The sequence below is a fragment of the Colletotrichum acutatum genome (genome assembly GCF_030867785.1).
Source record: "Colletotrichum acutatum strain CBS 112980 chromosome Unknown BDZ83scaffold_10, whole genome shotgun sequence".
Lineage (NCBI taxonomy): Eukaryota > Fungi > Ascomycota > Sordariomycetes > Glomerellales > Glomerellaceae > Colletotrichum > Colletotrichum acutatum.
The window spans coordinates 153791-173257 of NW_026849004.1; the positions used below are offsets into that span (position 1 = coordinate 153791).

Genomic DNA, 19467 nt, shown 5'->3' on the forward strand with positions numbered 1-19467 from the left:
CTTTTGGAGACGCGACGGGACTCTTTAACGATACGTACTACCCCATGCAAGCCACATATTCAAAGCCACAATGACAATCGAACAGAAGCTCCCCGCCACGTCTGCAAGGAACCGAGCAGAAGGTGTCTTTCTTTCCAGAATCCCTTTCGCATTCCAGCTCGGGCCATGCAACTCCAGGTCGGTGGACCTGGGTCCCTTTATTTTCGCCAGTGTCTCCAGCAAAAGCTCTTGAGCACGCTCTTGAGACAGCGAAACAGAATCCAAGCTCGTGGTCTAGAGTCCATCATCACGAGACTTCACTACCTGAGAGGCATTGAGATGATGCAGAGGGATACCATCGGATTGCCGCTAGAGCTGATTTGATTGCAGTGCAATTGACTCTCGTCAAGAATCCAACGCCTTTAACGCTAAAACGCCCCGTCCAAAAAGGGCAGTCCAGGAGCTTATCCGCATAGCTGGCTGCTGCTGCTGCTGTCTTGAACGCTTTTTAGTGCCAACCTGTCCTCAACCCACAGACACGCACCATCAACCCCTGCTTGGGAGTTTCTCGACTTGGCGGGTTTCCAACCACATTGTTCCCACGCTTTTCTGGATCCCATCGTTGTCTGCACTTTTTTTTTTCTTCCATTCTGCCCGCATTGCAGGACCTTGCATTCCTGTATTTTAATATACAATTGATCGTCCTCGTGGGCACACGGCCGGCTTCGTTGTTGCACTTGATACCCCCAGCTCCCCACACAGACAAGGTAGCTCCCGCACTGCCTCGAACCACCCACGATGCGTGTGTCGCAAGCTCCCCTGAGCTCGACGCTCGCCCTCTTGCTCGGTGCAAGCTTCACACACGCTCAATACCTCATCAACGAGCTCAGCTTCGGTTACTCTGGCAGGTAGGACTGCTGATGTTCCCCCCCTTGGCACCACCGAGGCTCAGCTAACCTCAATAGCATATCACCAAACAATGACGGCCACGTCCCCAACTTTGTCCTCCAGGGACAACCGAACCAACCCGAGATCCTATCCAACAAGATCATCCTGACACCCGTGGCGCCCGGCAACCAGCGCGGCTCCATCTGGAGCACCCAGAAGGTGATGCACCAGAACTTCATCGCCGACATTGACTTCCGAGCCAACGGCCCCGAGCGCGCTGGCGGCAACCTCAACATCTGGCTCACCAACGGCGGCTCTGCCGACGTCGGCATGAGCTCCGCATACACGGCCGGACGCTTCGACGGTCTCGTCCTCGTCGTCGACGGCTACGGCGGCACCGGCGGTATGGTGCGCGGCTTCCTCAACGACCGGTCCACCGACTACAAGGCCCAGAGCGACATTAGCCCCCTTGCCTTTGGCCACTGCCAGTACCACTACCGCAACCTCGGCCGTCCTAGCCAGATCAAGCTGCGCCAGACCGACCGTGCCTTCAAGGTCGAGATTGACGGCCGCCTGTGCTTTGAGAGCGACAAGGTCAAGATCCCCACCGGCTACACCTTTGGTCTGACGGCCGCGAGCGCCGACAACCCAGACTCGTTTGAGATTTTTAAAATGGTCGTCATGTCCGATAGCCTCCACGCCGGGGAGCAGCAGCAGCAGCAGCAGAACCAGGGGCAGCAGCAACAGCAACAACAACAGCAGCAGCAGCAGCAGCAGCAGCAGCAGCAACAGCAGGCACACGAGCAAAAGGCCAACCACGGCCAGCCCAGCAACCCGCGCAGCGGTAACGACGAGCCCGTTGACCTCAACGCCATCCCCGACTCCAGCGCCGACACAATCACCTCGTCCAAGGCGCAGTTCGCCGACCTGCACAACCGCCTGCAGTCCGTCAACCACATCCTCGGCACAATCTTTAGCGCCGTCAACAAGTTTGGGCAGCAGGCCGAGAACCGCCACGCCGAGACGTCGCAGCTGCTCGACTCGCTCCGCACCGAGCTGCGCAAGCTCGAAAAGATCAACGACCTCGAGGGCCGCATCAACGGCCTCGAGCGCGAGATCCGCGCCATGCGCACCGACCTGAACCTCCAGATGAAGAACACGGAGCACTCCCTCAAGGGCTACATGGAGGGCCACCACGCCACCCTCTCGTCCAACATTGTCAAGGCCGCCCCCGGTCACGGCAAGCTGATTGCCGTCATTGTCGGATCCCAGGTCGTCCTCGCCGTCGGGTACCTGCTGTACAAGAGGAGAAAGAACTCGATGCCCAAGAAGTACCTGTAAATGGAAGGGGTGAGAGGGGTGAGAGGGGTGACGGAGGGTCGCAGACGGCGCGGAGATGCCGTTTGGTACGTGTCATGGGCTTGCTATGGCTGAGGGGTCTCGCAGCATTATGACGATGGCCAGTGGCAGTCGGACGATTCACTTTACCCTCACTTGTATGATTGGACATTGTGAAGCGAGGAGATGACACGAACGACGGAGTATACGCAGAGACCGTGTGGCCGGCGGCGCTAGACGAGGTGGTGATGGGATGAAGTAAAGATACATAAATATCGAAGCGAAAATGTTTAAAGTTCAAAACTATGGTCTCGGTCGTCGGAGTGAATTCGTGTCTGCTGAGGAGGCGGACGCATAGGTCCTCTGGGGTGAAATCGACGCATAGGATTTTCAGGACCTGGTAACGAGCATGAAAGACATCCGCAGAAACTCTTCCAAGCCCATATTCGCTGACCTGCCACGTTCCCAAGGGGAGGCCATCTCTGGTAGTGGTCCGCCCTCGCGAACGTCGGCATGGCAAAAAGGTGCGCTGCTCCACGCTCCCCCCCCTTCCTGAGCTGCTCCCTGGCCCTGTTGACCAGACCAACAATTGTGCTCATTGTTCCCCTGTTCATCATCCCCCGCGTGTCTGAGAGGTGTGAATAAGTTGAAAGGAGAATTCGCTGCCGTATATTTCCCTACAGACAATGAGAAACAACACGGGATTTATTTCCTACAATATAGACGAGCTTCAAGTTCTGAGGCCGTATTGGGAAAAGAGGAGAGAGTCTTCGACACCCAGAGAGCCCACGGCGTCTACACTTCACGAGAAATTCCTCTTCATTGAGCCCGCGAAGACCCCAATGAGCTTAATTATAGCATGATTTCCCAGCTACCACAAGAGATCGTGCAAAGTTACGTGAGAACACCGTCGCGCATATATACATTATCTCTATCTACAAATAACTCATTCTCACGCTCCCAGTAAAACTAATCAAAAACCAACCCTTCTTCTTCATCATCATCATCGTCATCACCTCTCAGTCCCCGAAAGACGTCTTACGCCTTGCCGTTGATAACCCGCAACAGCTCCTCCCCCTTGGGCGCCCCCGTAGACAGGTTCTCGTACCCGTCGTCCGTGACCAAGATGTCGTCCTCGATGCGCACGCCGCCGACGCGGTAGTACCGCTCCAACACCGCCTTGTTGATGAAGCGCGCGTGGCGCGGGTTGCTGAGGAAGTAGCCCTCAATGTACTCTCTGCAAAAGTAGCTGTTTTTTCGTTTGACTGGTTAGCAAGGTTTTCTACGTTCTCAGATAACCTCATCCGAGGAGACAACAAGAGAAGATACTCACATTCCAGGCTCCACCGTCACAATCATGTTCTTGCGCAGGTACTGCCGGCCCCGATACGGCGGCGGCACGGAAGCAGCAGCAGCGGCACCGCCAACACCGGCACCGACGCCCGCCTGCGCCATGGCACTCATCATCTCCGGCGTGATGACCTCCCTCTTCCCGACCCGCCTACCCGTCCCCTTGTTCAGCAGCAGCAGCCTCTCGCGCCCAGAGACGTCGTGCACCTCCAGCCCGACGTGGTGTCCCAGCCCGTGCGGGAAAAAGGCCGCGACGGTGCCTGCATCCCACACCTCGGCCGGATCCCCTCGGAGGACGCCCAGCTTCAGCAGGCCTTCCTGAGCGACCCGGCTCGCGTGGACGTGCAGGTCGAAAAACAGTGTCCCGGGACGGATGCGCGCGATGCACTCGTCCTGCATCCTCGCCACGACGTCGTACACGGCCCGGCTCTCGGTCGAGAAGCGCCCGGAAATGGGCAGCGTGCGGGTGATGTCGCTGGCGTAGCAGTGCCACTCGCAACCGGCGTCGAACACGACAACCTCGCGGCCCTCGAGCGGCTCGTCGTTGGCGTCGTAGTGCAGCGTGCTCGCGTTCTTGCCGCTGCCGGCAATGATGGCGTACGACTGCTCCCGCGCGCCCTCGGTGGTGCACCACGCCTGGAAAATGGCCTCAATCTCGCTCTCGTTGCCCAGCTTCAGCAGCCTCTCGGCGACTTTGCGGTGGGCCGCCGCCGACACGGCCGCGGCTTTGCGGATCATGGCGACCTCATACTCCGTCTTGACGACGCGGGCCTGGTCAGCGGCCGGCTGCAGCGAGGTAGTGTCGACGCGCACCTCGGCGGCCGTCTGGAGCAGGTCGCCGTGCAGCAGCGGCGGGATCTGGTCGGCGTGGAGGACGTAGAGTGTCGACCCGGGCGTCAGGTGGCGGTACAGGAACTTGTTGAGCTGCGTCGTGTAGCGCACGTCGTCGACGTCGAGCTGCTTGAGGCATTCCGAGATACCCGGCGTCGAGCCGAACCAGAGGACCTGGCGCGGCTCGACGTAGGGGATCCAGAGAATAAGGCGGTCCGACGCGAGCTCGTAGGTCACGGCGCAGTCAGCAAAGTTGGCGCCGCTCAGGTAGTAGAAGCTATTCGCGTGTCAGTACCTGGACCAGATGTTCAGGGGGTTAGACTGCCATGGGGAGAGACATACTATCGCCGCTGCCGAAAGGTCGGACCCATGTCCGAGTCCTCGTAGCTGCGGCTCGGCTCACCGGGCAGGAAAACGAGGCCATCACTGGCGTTGAGCTCCGCGGCGACCTTGCGGGCGTGGAGTTTAGCTTTCACACAAGGTCAGCATTCCCCATGGACAATACGGACACCACCCCCACGACAGTCGCAGATCGGGTACGATGGATGACTAGACTCCATACGAGGCGACACCATCCAGGTCTGTCAAGGTCCCAGCAACGCTTGTCACCGTGACCTGACAGAACAGTGCGTGAATGGTAGTAGGGCGCGGGAAGCGTACCGGGAAACTTGGTCGGGATAGGCGCAACCGATACAACCGACTCAACCGGCTCAGCCGACGTCTTGACCTCAATGGACCTTTATTTGCGGCGAAACACCGGTCAGCCAAAAGCGAACAATGGGAGACCAAGATGGAATACGGGGCCCAAGGAAGAGCAAGATGGAAGAGCGCTGACGCGCAATGCGACTCCACCTACAGAGCATCGAACTCATCCACCACAACTACATCGTGATCAATGGCGCTCTCCATGGTTCGGTCACGTTGAGGGGTGTGTGATTGTGTGCGTGGGCGGTATTATTGTCCGGTCCCGTCAATAATCGAGGGGGAGGGGCGAGGAGGGGCGGTCTGACGTTGCCTCGCAGTATGGTCTTGCTGTTTCTCTTGTCGATTTGGGGATCTTGAACAAGCAAACCCGGGTGTACCTTCTGCACGCAAGGTAAAGTGTAAGGTAGTTTGATGGTATGTCGTCTGCGGCTAAGAAACGCACGGATTACGAGACACGCCAATTGGAGAACTGTGGCTCGAAATGGGGGTGGCGCTTGCGTGGCGTGGCGGGTTCTTCACTTGTTAGTGACAAGGCACGACAAGGCACCATAGGCCAAGGCTCTTGTTTCGATCCAGAGAGATGGGCCAGCGGTTCGCGGGTACCTTGACTACTTGGGTGCTTGGTTCCCGAATGCGCGAAATGCAAATGTTTGTTTGGTTGGAAACGGGGGTGTGTTTCTGCGAAGGAGAGAGAGAGAGAGAGAGGTTCCAACGTCCGGTGGCCGGGCTTTCGTCTGTTTAGCGCAACGAGGCTCCGCTTGCTTCGGTGCCTCCGAAGGGTGCCATGAGTCCATGACACCTTACGGGTCACCGCTGGGCAACAACAAGTGACTGGAACTGGACCTGTCGGGTAAAGAGAGAAAGAGAGGGGACCTGACAAACGGTTATCTCATGATAGGTAGGGCGGGCGCGAGCTAGCTAGGTAGGTAGCTACTACCCTACTCCGTACTAGTCCCGCGTTTCCCCTTCGCTGCGCGAGCATAACCTAGGTACCGCACTGTCTTGGGAATGGAGAGAGTCTACGCCCGACTATTCTCGTACCGTGTACGGATACAAGCCTCGTTCGGTGCCGAAACGGCGTACCTTGGAAGGGTAGGTGTGAGAGGCAAGACCCAGCGGTTCCTGCGCCCCGCAGTGAGACTCTGGTAAGGATTTAGCGGAGATATCCCGTCTTTGGACCACTTCACCTCATGATCCTAAGCCCTGTTTGCTTCGCTACTATTCTAGCGTCCCGTTGGCCTGCATTGCCTGTGGAATGTCCATTTACGGTCTACCTACGAACAGGAGCACTATGAAAGGACTCACAATAAAAAAAACAAAAAAAAGCCGCGATCCAGTTACCTCGCAGACAAATCCTTATTCGGCTTGGTTCGTTCCTGCTGACGGCCCCCAGGTGCCCCCATCAGCATCGGTCCCCCGAGCGCCCCCCCCCTGGTCGACCCCAACGGCGAAATGTACTCCGTATGGATACTATCGAACGGTCTCCTTCTCGATCCCTGCCTTGAGCCAGTCCTACCGTGCCAGTCGGGATTATACTGTACATTCCTACCTCACCGTCATCGACAAACATACCTCACCTCATACGGGTACAATCCCACGAAATAGCCAGCACTATGCCTTTCCGTCAATCAATTCCAGAGCCCTTTCGTACACCCGTACACCCCATCAAACCAATGGGGGGACCTTGGACATTAAATTCGTTCCAAAGCAATAGGTACACAGGGGTAGATAGGGAGAAACTGCCTCTCGCATCAGCCCCGTCCTCCAACCGGAACAAGGTGGAGGAGGGGCACTTACTACTGTGAGCAGAGAAAACAACCTTCACACCTTGGATCCATAACTTGGTGAGAGCTTACGCCGCGACGCCCCCGCACCGCCGTCCATCGCGCCACGCCTTACGGGATACGGACACTATTCGGCCTGCAAGCCTGCTGCGATGCAGATGCAGATGCGCTGCAATGCCCTGCACTCCATTCGATGGCGGCTTCGCGGCTGCACCCTCACCCTCACCCTCACACTCACCCTCGCCCCTCGGGGGCCGTTTGTGTCGCAAGTGGGTTGGTTGTCAGTCCCTGGGCTTGGGGGCGTGTGTCGCACTTTTGTCACTCGTTTATCCCGTACCCCACACATTGTCACCACATCTGCAACCCCGTCTTGGTAATTCCATGTCCCATTGTAACGTATGCTAGCTGTAATGACAACTACATACAACTGCTGTATGTGGGAGTGTGCCTACACGCTCTCCTGCGTGTATGCCTCGGGGCCCGTCTCTTTGGCCACCCCTGAATCCCAGAATCCAGGCTCGTGTGAGCCTCTTCACCAATCCAGACATCCCTTGATGATGATGCCATGCAAACTTGATCAAATCCATATCAAGCATGACCGGAACGCCTAGATCGATACGGCCGTGTGTCTCCTTTTCCCTCTTGCTCAAAAATCCTCTCTCTCTGTGTAAATAGTCCCCGCCCAAAATAGATCGCACCCTGAACTAGCAGGGCTCCAAATAAATGCTGGGTATCACTAGAAGCGAAATGGTTGCCTATAGGCCCTGAAAACCGTTCCTGCCGAGCATGCCTGCCCAGTTGCTTTGGTAGCCAGTCTCTGCGAGCATTCTCTCGAGCTCCGCGGGCCGTTGCTGCATGTGTGCTCGACGTGCCTGTTCGATCCGAGCCGCGTCCGGCATACCAGAGTAGCCCGAGTGCTGCTGGTAGATGCTCGACAGGTCGTAGCTAGACTGGTGGTGTGAATGTTGCTGCTGCTGGCTCTGTCCTTGGAGATAGTACGCGGGAGACTGGCCGAGGAGCTGGGTGTCGATGTCGTCGAATGCGCCGGGCATCATAAACGTCTCCTGTGGGCCGCTGACGTTGTTCGTCCCGGGCTTCTGGTACCCTAGTTCCATCATCGGTTGGTTGGGGTAGGCGAACGGATCCTCTGACGGGAACATGAGCGAGTCGAGTTTGCTGATATGGTTCATGTTGTGCGGCGGCGGGAATCCTTGTGGCGGGCGCTGCGTTGAGCTGGCCGACGTGCTCACCGAATCCGGCGTCGCCCGTGACGACATGTCCATCCCGAGGAGGTCCTGAATGTTGCTCGCCAGGGACGGGTCCTGGTATCCTGCCTCGGAGATGGGCACACCGTCAAAAGATGCGCGAAGCGGTACCTGCGCCATCCTTCCGTGCGCCATCACCACGCTCGATGGTCGACTTAGTTCCTCGGAGCGGCGCTGGCCCATGCCTGGCTGCAGGGCCGGATGCCCATGAACCGGCATCGAGCTGGCCTTTTGCCCAGGTGCCGATCGCTTCTTGGTAGGGATTGGCCGGGACTTGGCCTCCTGGAGTCTCTCCGGTAGTTGTTCAAACAGAACCTGCCCCAGTTAGTATACGCGCCAACCAGGACCTTGAAGCGAGACTTACGTTGAGGGCCTCCGTGACCCTGTCGGCGGCCTGGCTCTTGGACTGCAGCTTCGAGACCATGTCTCTGCCTGCAATGGCATCTTCCAGTACCTCTGCCGATCCAATCTTTTCTGGGTTCTCAATTGAGTAAAAGACAAGAGAGAGGATGGCAAAGAATTCGGTAAATAGCATAAACCAGTACGGACCGGCCAGCACGTTTTGCTTGCGGATCTCAATGCCAATGTGCACAATGTTGCGCGACACGCTGATGCAGGCCGCGGCGCAGGCGTACGAGAGCTCGTCAATGTTCTTGCCCATGCTGAGGCGAGGGGAGACGTAGTGCAGGAACGGGCGGTAGAGGACCAGTTGGACGTGTGCGTAGGCGAACCGCAGCAAATGGCGCACCCTAGATATGTTAGCCTCGATCAACTGTAGTGTCGTGTCAGGAAACCCACCGAATAACCTCCATGGGGCCGTCTGGCCTCGGCCTCCACTGCGCAGGCAGGACCTCGTACCACTCTTGCAACTCGGCCTCGATCCTCTTAATGTTGGCGTAGCTGATGAGGTACGTCGCTCCTGGCTTGTCGCCCTTCATTACGCTCTGGCCGAGCCCCTTCAAGGGGTAAACGAACTTGAGGATCTTGGCCAAGATCTCCATCAGGCGGGTGTGGGCGTTGAATGCCTCAAAGAAGGAAAACGTCCCCGGCGGTGGCGTCAGGATGCCGTCGTTTGTTATGTACTCGTCGTCAATCTCGCTGGGGTACGGCTGGTCAATGTCGTCCGCGTTGAGCATCAGCGGGAACCCAAGCATGGCCGAGACGTAGATATCCATTTGCCGAATGACCCAGAATACTCGCTTCCGCACCTCCTGCTCAATGATGGAAATCTTCTCGTGCTTCAAGTACCTGTGCAGACCAATGCGCAGGGCCGACCGAAGGGCGATTCCAACAAACGCGTAGCACCCGCTCAGGTTCGAGGTGGCTTGCAGGAAAAGAATCATAAAGAGCAGGGCTTGCAGCGAGGTCAGGTCTCGGCACTCTGTAATGTCCTGCAAGATACGCCTCGCGGTATCGTAATACTTCATTCTGCGACATGTTAGTACGGTCCGCGACAGGCTTTCCGAGGTTCATACCCTTCGTCGACGGACTCCTTGTAGGCCACGGGGGGCGCATTCTCGTCCAGGTTTCTGTACATGCAGCCCAGGGCCATGACGGCGTAGAGGAGGCCCAGGAACTTGTGCTCCTCCTTGGTGTAGTCGTCGTATGACTTCTCGTAGATTCGGTCAAACATTTGGTAAAAGGTCGGTACGTGGACGATGCGGATCAGACACGTCGCGCAGTTGAGCGACAGGTAGCAGAGGCTCTTGGCCACCTCTTTCGGGGGAAGCTCCGGAGCGGTGGACATTGTCGAGTCGAAGGGGGAGCTGGCTGCGGATGCTGGCGAGTCCAGGTTGATGAGGCCCGCAGGTCTGTCTGGCCGTGGGAGGAAGGGCACCTTTGTGACGGGGCCCATCATGCCTCGAAAGTGCTCTTTCATGCGTCGCAAGAAGACAGCACCGGACGAGACGCCGTGGAAGTCCCAGCCGCCCTTGTCGTCAAGGTCTAGCTGGCCAATGGACTCGATCATGGACAGAAGCTGGGGGTCCTCCTTCTCGGGAGCTACAAAGGGGTCGTGCCTGAGCTTGGCACTCTGGATTCTGCTATGCTCTCTGTTGCGGAACTCTTGCTGGACGGCCGGATCCAGTGTCGGGTCAGCCAAGTCGACGTCTGGGATAAACTTGCGCAGAAGAGTCTCCGCGCGCTGCAGGCGGCTCTCCAATGCCTCAATGTACTGGGGCGCAGGGTTCCTCCGCCGATTGGAGGGCTTGTCATATGTGCATTCTGCGGGAATTAGTCTTTTGCACCAAGGCAACAACGGCACCAAGGAGGCTCACCGTAGCTATAGACTGAGCAATGGGTGCAAGGCTGCTTGCCATCACACTTGATTTTCTTGCGCCTGCACTCGTCGCACGCTCTGGTTACACGGCGACGCTTCTGCACAGGGGCGTTGGATCCAGCTTCGCCAGGCTTTTCGTCCATGTCTGAACCAGAATGAGCACTTCCACTTGGAGATGGCGGCTCCTTGACTGGCCAGCCATTGGCAGAAGGGGCTGCGGACTCGTCGTCTGACATGTTGCCGGAAGCGTGGGAGTCTGGAGGTGAGTTATTGCTGTTGTTGTTGGTGGTGGCCTTGGCAGGCTGAGACGGAGGGCTCATTTTGGCAGTCGACAAAACAGGTCGCCCGTTGGAGCTGTCCTGGGGTAAGCTTCAGGAAGCTGACAATAGTTGTGGTAAGGTAGATGGCGGTGTTGGTTGTGGTTGTGGTTGTGGTGGTGGTGAGCACCCGGTTCTCGGTGTAAGTGCAGTTATGGAGGACGAGCTCTTTGCATATTTGATAGTACAAGGGTCGTGGTCCGATAAGCCAACCCAATCGCTAGGAACGGCTTTCGGACTGATCAAGTCTTGAACATGAGAAGAACGAAACGTGTGCCAAGACTTCGCGGGGGATGGAAGGAAGATAAGTTTAAACAAAAACGGGAAGACCAGAGGGAAGCCGGGGGATCTTTTGCCTCTTTGCTGGGCTCGTCTGGGCAAGCCGCAGCTGGGGGGGTGGAAGGGCCCTTGTTTAAGGCCGAGCAGGGTGCGGTACGAAGCAGCGGTGCAGCAGCGTTGCAGGGCCATAGGCAGAGCGAGAGAGAGAGTGTGTGTGAGGCCAGGGCAGGTGTGTAAGTCGCGCGGAAAGCTGAGCGCGAGGAATAGGATGGATTACGTAGCGGGTAGGTAGCGTCTCGGCCGGGGTTGGTTGAGACAGCAGAGTACACGACTCGAGGGTATGGGGAATATGGTCCCGCACGGTGTAAGGTAGTCCCGCAGTCCCAAGTTCCAGTAGCGCGGTCGAAAGATACGTATTCGACACACGGGGCAGGACGCAGGACGTGGACCACGATCTGGCGGGCAGCGGGTAGGCCCCTGGCTGTGATGATGGTGCTGGATGGTGGATGGTGGATGGTGGATGGTGGATGGTGGTGGTGCTTCTTCTTCTTCTTCTTCTTCTTCATCGTAGAGGAGGGGGTGTCTCTAGGTCACCAACTGAGGTCGTGGATAGGGTCAACAAGAGAGGGAACGGAGACAATACGAAACCGTCGCAAAGGGGGATGGGGAAGCTAGGACGAAAAGGCGATAGGGATCGGTACGAGGGTGAGGTGGTGGTGGTGGAGGCCGAGGGGGGAAAGGAAGACTCAAGAAAGAGAGAGAGAGAGAGAGAGGCATGTACACTATCCGTGGGAAGTAGTCCGTACATGGACATGGACGATGAACAGGGGCGACCATAAGGCAGATCAAGTAGGTAGGCCAATAAGCCAACATGAATTAAGGTAAGGCGAGCAGAACAACAAGAGAGAGAGAGAGAGAGAGCAGTACAACTGCCAGAAGCAGCAGCAGCAACAGTAAGTTCGCAACAGCATGGCTTGGGATGGCTTGGTACCCTTGGGGGGTGGGCGGAAGCATCATAGGGACAAGACTTGGAGAGACTGGGAACTGCACCAAGAAAGGGCCCGCCGACGGGGGACCAGGAGGGGGGGGGGGCGTATTAGCAGGGGATTTGGATCATGGGAGGTAAGGTACAGACAGTACGATGGCAGAAGATGGACGGCAGTCATTTTTGGGACTACCATCTGTGACAGGTAGTGAGAGTTGTTGTAATGGGCAGAGCAACTCCGCGGAAGGTACATTGTACTGAATGAAATCCATTGTCTACCTACCTTAGTACGCAATAGATATGAGTAGTTGACTACGGATTACCTTGGACGACAGAGCGTGTAAGAGGTGCTGTGGTTGCTCTTTGTCTGCATGTACCTTTCCGCTGGGAGGAGTGGGAGGAACGAGGATGCTGCAGCAAATGTGCGGAAAGCCAAGACGAAACAAAACGGACGAAGAAGAGCTCAGGGTTGTGAGGCTGGCGGCTGCCTTGCCTGCATGCGACTGCGACTTTTTGACTTTGACCTCTGTTCAGGATAGCACTTGCTCACTCAATGGGCAGTCGGGGCAGTGACAATCAATGGTCTGAATAACTTGGCAGTAATTGACTCCCAGTCTCGACTCTCGACTCTCGCTTCTGTCGGGATTGGTGGTGACTTGAGCTCCGCGTTCCAAGGGCCACGCTTGTTCCCGTATTAAAAGCGCCCGTTCTAGTGGACAGCCCAATGACGAGATCCGAGTTCGCTGGGGCTTCTATCTTAAGCAACTCGAGCTAGGCAATCTTGAGTTAAAAGAGACCGGGTCACTAGTAAGTGCTATCCGGTGCGTGCCATCTGCGATCGAAATGGGAAGGGTTCTTTTGCAAGAGACTCCGAACGGGACTAGGTGCTGGGCTTCTGATTGTGTTGTGAATAGAGGGTTGCGGTGGGCAAAACATGCCATTGAAGATGGCGACATGCCTTTGAGGATATTTTATGGTCTGTACGGATACCGCGCGCGAAGGCCACTCTGTGAGCACCGAGCATGCGCAGGCGTCTCCAGTCGGCGAGTAATCAGAATATCTGCGGTAGATAGGAAGAGAGTAATAGTATTGCGTATACGGGACGGGCGAGCGAGTCGAGTACCTACCCGGCCCCGGTTGATTTGCTCAAAAGAGGAATTGAAAAGGAAAAAGGGCGGAGTTCCTTCGGGAATGGAATGCAGCCCAGTTTTTTGCTCAAATGGAGATGCATCTGGAACCGATGAAAAGGGACGTGTGAATGGGCCAGTTTCCACTTGGTCGAACCGATGCTACTACTGCATAGAATCTATATGTCAGTCAGTTGCGACTCGCAAGGCCATGCATGCTTTGCGTAGTTGGTGTTGGAGTCTTGGTATGTTGAAGAGGGGGGGATGGAATACTTTGCAGAGAGAGAAGGGTAAAAAAAAAAAAAAACCTATGCGGCGCCAGCGGCGTTCGTGCATGCGTTTGGATGCAGGGTGGAACCGGGGGTACGTATGCCTTTTTACCCTTTGTGTATTTTTGTTGTCTTCAAATCTTGCTCAAGACCAACCGTTGGCTTGGATTTCCGTGCCATTCGGTCCCGTACCGCAATTGCAGACCGCCACGGAATGAATCATCCCGCCCTCGTCCGGTAGATCCGTCGCTTCCAGCCTCCAAGTTTGACGGTCCACCACCAGTCGCCGGTACGTGACCGTCGTGCCCGTCACGCCCGTTGTGACCCGACAGCGTAGGCCAAGTCTTCGTAGCTGCTTGGAGACTTGGAGACTTCAATAGACAAGGGCGCTTTGTCTTGCTTTGCCAGTCGATACTCGGTCGGTAGACCACCTCAATTGCCTTTGTTTTTGGTACCTGTTCCCTCTCACAAGGGTCGGTAGCTGGAACGGGGGTGAAATGAAAAGTCAGGCTCTCATCTCAGTCAACGCTGACTTATTGAACTCATACGCCAGGCCTGGGTTCTCAGTTGACGGAACACGCGGGATGCTATTGGTTCGGAGGTGCTTCCCAGGAGGACCCCCGTTTGAGCTTCGACGGGGAGGACCCCCTCATGCACTGCGGGCATTGCTGCACCTAGTCCAGTCCAATGATCAATTCAGCGCGCAAAAGGGAACCTAGGGAAAAGAAAAAGAAGCTTGAGAGCCCGAGTTGTCACCACCCGCCAACCCCTACACCTGGGAGTTTGTCAGTGCTAAGGCTCATCGAAACAGTCGGTCCCGCGAGTTGGCGGAGGACGCTTCCAAGAAGGCACTGGCACGCAGGTTCGGTTTCCAACATGTAGGGGCAGAGCCTGCTGGCTCAAACCGTCCGTGGATCTGCTAACGAGCCCACGGCCCCGTCGCCCGTGAGCCTTCAGCCTTTTGTCCATCCTATACCATGGCATGAGAATGGCGGCGGTAGGTATGGTTACGGAGCTCAGTCACTTTGGGCGAGTGGCCCAGTCATGTCCTCTCATGGTTCGACGACAGCATCAATCTGCGATTGCCTTTTCCTCTGCGACTAGCGCCCCTCTCTCGGTCTCCACTCGTAACCCGAACAGCACGCCGCAATCTTCCCGAGGTCGGGATCGAGGGTCCAATACCTCGTTTGTGTGTGCATCGCGATGGTGGAGAGATCAGAGCGATTCCGCGATATTTGTGTGTACGACACAACCAAGGCCACCGCTGTCGAGGTGTGTAATGTGGAAGCGAAGCAGGGGGCGGCGGGGAACCAAAGCGAGCACGTTGCTGGGAGTCGAGACTCTTGAGCGTGGGAGGGCGCTTGCCAAGGGCCAAGAGGAGACGACGACGACAACGACAACGATGGCGGCGAAGGCGAGTAAACGGTCTTGACCGACGGCTCTTTGGACGAGTGTCATGAAGCAACTGGTCTGGTTTGTGTTTGTGTGGGCACATGGCTCACGCCCCTCTTGGAACACCGAGGGTTTATCGCCAGCGATTTTTGGGGGTTGATTCCCCTCCCCCTCCCCTCGCTCTCCCTGGTGCCCCCGGAGACTCTTGGCTATCTTGCGGGAGCTCCGTACTTTGTACGTCTTGTACTTGGTGGCATCGCGAGATTCATTTCAGCTTGAGACCCCCTCCCTCCCCATAAGGCCGAAGCGAATGCAGACCGGTGGGATGGAAAACGCATGGAATATTCGAAAAGGGCTTCGTTTGTGGATTGCCGTCGCATGGCGGACGGGACGTTGTCAAAATGGACCGCCCTACAGAGGAACAGGGCCCAGGGCTGAGGGAACGATGAGGTTCTGAAGTCTTGGCATCCGTCATTGGGGACGTGTCTGTGGTATATTTTGACGACGAGATTTCTCTTTTGGCGGGTGAGATGCTCTCAGATTGGCGTGCTTTTTGGTCCATGGTGGGAGACCAGCAGAGTCCCTGGGGTGTGCTTGGACTGGGGGTGGGTGGTAAATGGTGAGTGGTGAATGGGGGAGTGGAGGAGGGAGGAACCACCTCACGGTGCCACACCTCGACACCGCTGGGCTGACCGGGCTGGAAGGGAGGTGGTCCGCGGGTGAGGTGCGGGCATGTGGAAGGTGCTCGGCGTGGGTGCCTGCCTGCCCAGCAAACCCAAAAAAAAAAAAAAAAAAAAAAGGTCGTCCACTCCCACTCCCACCAAAACGCGTCAGCCCAAGAGCGGGGGGCAGTAGGTACGGAGTACAGACGGTACAGACGGCGCATGGAAGGGGCGGCACATCAGGGAATCGGGACAGCAGGCAAGAGCTTCCTGGGTCTCAAAAGTCTTGGCACGCTCGATTTCCTTCGTTTGCCAAGACTTCCACCCCGCCCCTTCGCGCTTGCGCTTGTCTTGACAACATGCATCGAATATCAGAGAGCCTCTTTTGGATATCAAACAGATCTAGATACTGCCAATTGCCAGCGTTTTTCTCGCGGTTTTTTTGCTTGCAAAACTGGCCCAAGACGCCCTCGGTCGGTCGCCGACTCACCACAGACAGACACCGCAGGCACTTGGCTGCCCCCCCCCCCCCTTTTTCCCTTCCCTCTCTCTTGCAATCCAATGGGCCTTGCAAACACACGCCCCCAGGAGTGAACGGATTGGCATTGGCCTGACAAAAATCAAGGAAACGGGCCACGTTACCTTAGGTTTCTTTCCCCTCGCGCGCGCGCCCTTTTGCGGTTCGCCCGTCCTCGTTATTTCCGCAAAATTTCGTGCAAGAGAGAGAGAGAAAAGGCCATTCAATGCATGTGCTGGCCACTAGGAGACGAGAAGTCGAGATTATTATGGGGCGCACTGTATGGACAAGTCACAGTGCGAGCGAGCAACAAGAGGGAAGGCACAACACACACAACACCTTCCTACCTTACCTCACCTCAATCAACAACACACCCCCGGCCACCTCCCAGGAAGAGACGAGACGAGACGGGGGTGCAAACCACCTCACCTACACTTTCCCAGTCGGGCGTCGCTAAAAGGCGCCAGGATACGTATCTTTCACCTGCACCTTACCTCACCTCACCTCATCCCACATGGTAATAAGGTACCAATACCTTACGGATAGACTGGTGGGAAACCTACCTGCAAAGTGCCAACAGACGCAGACACAGACACAGACACAGACCATGGGCAGCCGCCCCGTCCTCGTCCCAAGGTATGGCTAGCACCAATGTGCCAGAGAGAGCCACTCATCTTTTGGATCCGACCCGTCTGCTTCACTGTCGCCAGCTCATATCCTTTACCTGTCTCGTGTCTGATGTATCGGAATCGTCATCTCAGTCAGTCCCGGCTAAAAGCTATCGCGCCTTTCCAGGTTGTACAGATAGTACAGATAGGTACACACATCAGAGTACCTGCGCAGGGGCCACCCGACCCGACCGGAACGCTACGACCTGGATTACCTATCTTTTCTCTCAGTGCTCACAAGTTGCAACTCGGCCCACCAAAGAGTGACGCGACAATAGCCACAGCGCCCACTTCTTGGGAGCCAGGCGGTCGGCTTGCGGCTTGAAAGCTGCACAATCATGGAATGTCCCGAGCAGGCGTTCCTGACACAGGCGCGGGCAGTCCAACGCCCATCAAAACGTCCAATGTCACTGGGCCTCGTTATGGATACCCTCATGACTCTCGACTCACAAGGCACTTTTGCTCTGACACTTTCAACCTAACCTTTTTATTTATTTTTCTCTCTTTCTTCTGCTCGCCTCTCTTCGCAGTCGTCCCGCCATGGTATCCGTCGAGCTCATAATCCATAACCTGACAGGCCCAAGGCCGACCGCTCAAGGACGCACTACCACACTCAATCCTACTCCTCCAGGACCCTGACCTTGCTCCGGCCCTACTAATCCCAGCTTGAACCTTGGGCCCGAACCTGGCCATTGCACTCCATCTTTTATTCCCTCTCAGTCATACGGTAGAAACAGAGAGTCCAGAATTGCCCCGACGGCACAACCTTTAGACGCCAGACATCTTTGTCAAATCAGGGCTGTCGCCTATACAATCATACACTGGAAACTCGAGCTGAATCTGAGACTGCCATGCAGGGATCATTTGCAATTCGAGGCCCGTCAACGCAGGCCAGTCAAGATCAAGCCCATCTCTTGAGCGGAAACTAAGCTTGGATGACTCGAGATCAACGGCATCGATCTTAAGCACCAGCGACCACAGAACCTGTCCACGTAAGATGGGCTGGCCAAGGAGCCACGCATTGTGTAAAACCACAGCCTGCAGCGCATCGCCTATAGCAAGCAGCCGCAAGCACAACACACCTCGACATCCCAAGTTTCCCATCCCCTCGTCCTCTAGGAACAGACCCTCGGCCAACTACCGACCCCTGTATCTGTCACTGTGGGTACGTACTGGTGTTGGCCTTACCGAGCACACCTCCTAGCTCGTGGCTCAGGTGTGGTGTGGTAACTGTCGTGTGGTATGCCTTGCTTGCAGCCCGTCTGCAGGTTGCTGAGCGGTTTCGATTTGGATTCTGCTCCGAGTCCCGGCCACGATGCAGGCGGCCTGTCCCTGGCCCTTGCTGAGGTAGGAATCCCGAACGAGCTGGCCCAATCCCAATGCTGCGCTGCTGGCACATCACCATCTACTCTCCATCAATCAACCCTTTTCAAGCTCGGTCATCAAACGAATCAGTGCACCAGCGGGCTCAGGGGCGAACGGAGCGCAGGGTGCGGGTGCCGCTTCCATGAGCAAATTGGTACGGATACGGCATACAGCTAAAGGTGAGAGACCAACTACCTTAGCTTTCCCCATGCGGATTGTCTAGATAACGAGATGCTTGGTGAAAGTGAGAGGCTAGAGGTTCCTAGTCTCGTTGGACTCGAGAGCAAATCTCACGGCTGTCTGCAATCTGCTTCTCGGCCCCGTCACAATCACTCGCCTCTCTTCATTAGCAAAGGAATAGAGAATACAGTCTCTGATCAGTTTGATGGACCACCCACCCATACTCCGTACAGATACATGTGTACGAAGTACTGCGTACGGATACCTTGGGTAAAGCTCCATTTACGGACAGTTTATCGCCAAGACTTTGTCCCTTAATCCCAGTGATCGACCGACTGCCGTATCGGGCTGGCATCTACCAATCATCTGCGCACCAGTTCGACACGATCGCCATTGTCATTTTTTGGGGATATTCTAATTTTGTTACTTTTGTCGCTGCTGCCTGCTCCTTTACATTACATTTGCAATACACTTTGAATGGGCCCATGGGGTGCCTCGACATGAGTTATTTGATCAAATTGCACTTGCACTTGTACCTGCCCTGGAGACTGGGGTACCGTACCACACAGTACCTAGGTAGATACTGAGCAGTCGCTACCTACGATAGAACGGACCGGGCCCCAAAGCTACCTCGCCTCTGTATCGATTACCCCGCAAAAAACAACCAGCTACGTACCGTTTCTGGCGCTCATTCATTTGCTGAGGTACCTTACCTACCTTCCCGTACTCCGTACCGACCGTTGACGTCCTGCTGTTTGTCAGAGAGCTCATCGTTGCTCTCCCTCCTCCATACACCCACAGCCTTGCTCATCACCACACACTCTCTCTCAGAGTAACCCGGACACGCAGATACGCCTAGTGCGACAGATACAATACGACTGGGCTTTTTAAATCCCTCTCATCTCTGCAGAGTGCAGAGCGCAGCTGCCAGGCCAGGCCCCCCCGAGTCACACACTGCCCCAACGTACAGAAAGCGGCAAGTTCCAGGAGCTGGTGAGTGTTCCACGAGTCCTTTCACTTCCATTTCCACGAGCTTCCCTTCCCGCCTGGTACCTTGCAACAGGCACCGGCCCCTCTCCCCCAAATGTCACTGGCCCCCCGTCTGTCCCACGAACGGCCCAACGACTCCAAAGCAAAGAGTCCAAAGTCCAAACACCTCGACCCTGACCTGCCCGGCCAGACCAGACCAGAAAGCCCCTCATTCCCGATGACCCACGCATTCCACCATTCACAACCACATCCACCCCCCAATCCTTTTTAGGCCAACTTTAACCCGCCATCGGTGACA

The 19467-nt window shown here is 56.3% G+C and overlaps 6 protein-coding genes across 6 annotated transcripts; 2 read left to right on the forward strand and 4 right to left on the reverse strand.

Annotated features, from left to right (window-relative positions):
• Positions 1-777: 777 nt before the first annotated feature.
• BDZ83DRAFT_748049 (legume-like lectin family protein) lies at positions 778-2208 on the forward strand (the record flags this gene model as incomplete). The annotated part of the gene is made up of 2 exons (XM_060513560.1): positions 778-887; positions 945-2208. 2 exons carry the CDS (start codon positions 778-780, stop codon positions 2206-2208), a joined length of 1374 nt encoding a protein of 457 aa, XP_060369704.1.
• A 1035-nt stretch (positions 2209-3243) lies between these two features.
• Positions 3244-5295, reverse strand: BDZ83DRAFT_716155 (putative Xaa-Pro aminopeptidase; the record flags this gene model as incomplete). Its single annotated transcript, XM_060511823.1, has 5 exons — positions 3244-3454; positions 3539-4663; positions 4729-4855; positions 5047-5123; positions 5243-5295. The coding sequence occupies 5 exons, from the start codon at positions 5293-5295 to the stop codon at positions 3244-3246; spliced, it is 1593 nt and encodes a 530-aa protein (XP_060369705.1).
• Positions 5296-7630: 2335 nt separating this feature from the next.
• Positions 7631-10738, reverse strand: BDZ83DRAFT_567960 (fungal-specific transcription factor; the record flags this gene model as incomplete). The annotated part of the gene is made up of 5 exons (XM_060504012.1): positions 7631-8455; positions 8505-8889; positions 8939-9568; positions 9616-10363; positions 10417-10738. 5 exons carry the CDS (start codon positions 10736-10738, stop codon positions 7631-7633), a joined length of 2910 nt encoding a protein of 969 aa, XP_060369706.1.
• A 1809-nt stretch (positions 10739-12547) lies between these two features.
• Positions 12548-14025, forward strand: BDZ83DRAFT_13099 (uncharacterized protein). Its single transcript, XM_060501214.1, has one exon. The coding sequence runs from the start codon at positions 12843-12845 to the stop codon at positions 13611-13613; it is 771 nt and encodes a 256-aa protein (XP_060369707.1). The 5' UTR covers positions 12548-12842; the 3' UTR covers positions 13614-14025.
• Positions 14026-14971: 946 nt separating this feature from the next.
• On the reverse strand, positions 14972-15981 carry BDZ83DRAFT_13097 (uncharacterized protein). Its single transcript, XM_060501212.1, has one exon. It carries the CDS (start codon positions 15671-15673, stop codon positions 15053-15055), a length of 621 nt encoding a protein of 206 aa, XP_060369708.1. The 5' UTR covers positions 15674-15981; the 3' UTR covers positions 14972-15052.
• Positions 15982-17013: 1032 nt separating this feature from the next.
• BDZ83DRAFT_759758 (uncharacterized protein) lies at positions 17014-18950 on the reverse strand (the record flags this gene model as incomplete). The annotated part of the gene is made up of 4 exons (XM_060515152.1): positions 17014-17686; positions 17808-17999; positions 18059-18218; positions 18897-18950. The coding sequence occupies 4 exons, from the start codon at positions 18948-18950 to the stop codon at positions 17403-17405; spliced, it is 690 nt and encodes a 229-aa protein (XP_060369709.1). The 3' UTR covers positions 17014-17402.
• Positions 18951-19467: the final 517 nt, after the last annotated feature.

Bases quoted from the DNA above. Each gene is read 5' to 3' on its own strand.
- BDZ83DRAFT_13099 (XM_060501214.1), top strand. From the start codon at position 12,843: ATGGGAAGGGTTCTTTTGCAAGAGACTCCGAACGGGACTAGGTGCTGG.
- BDZ83DRAFT_13097 (XM_060501212.1), bottom strand. From the start codon at position 15,673: ATGCGCCGTCTGTACCGTCTGTACTCCGTACCTACTGCCCCCCGCTCT.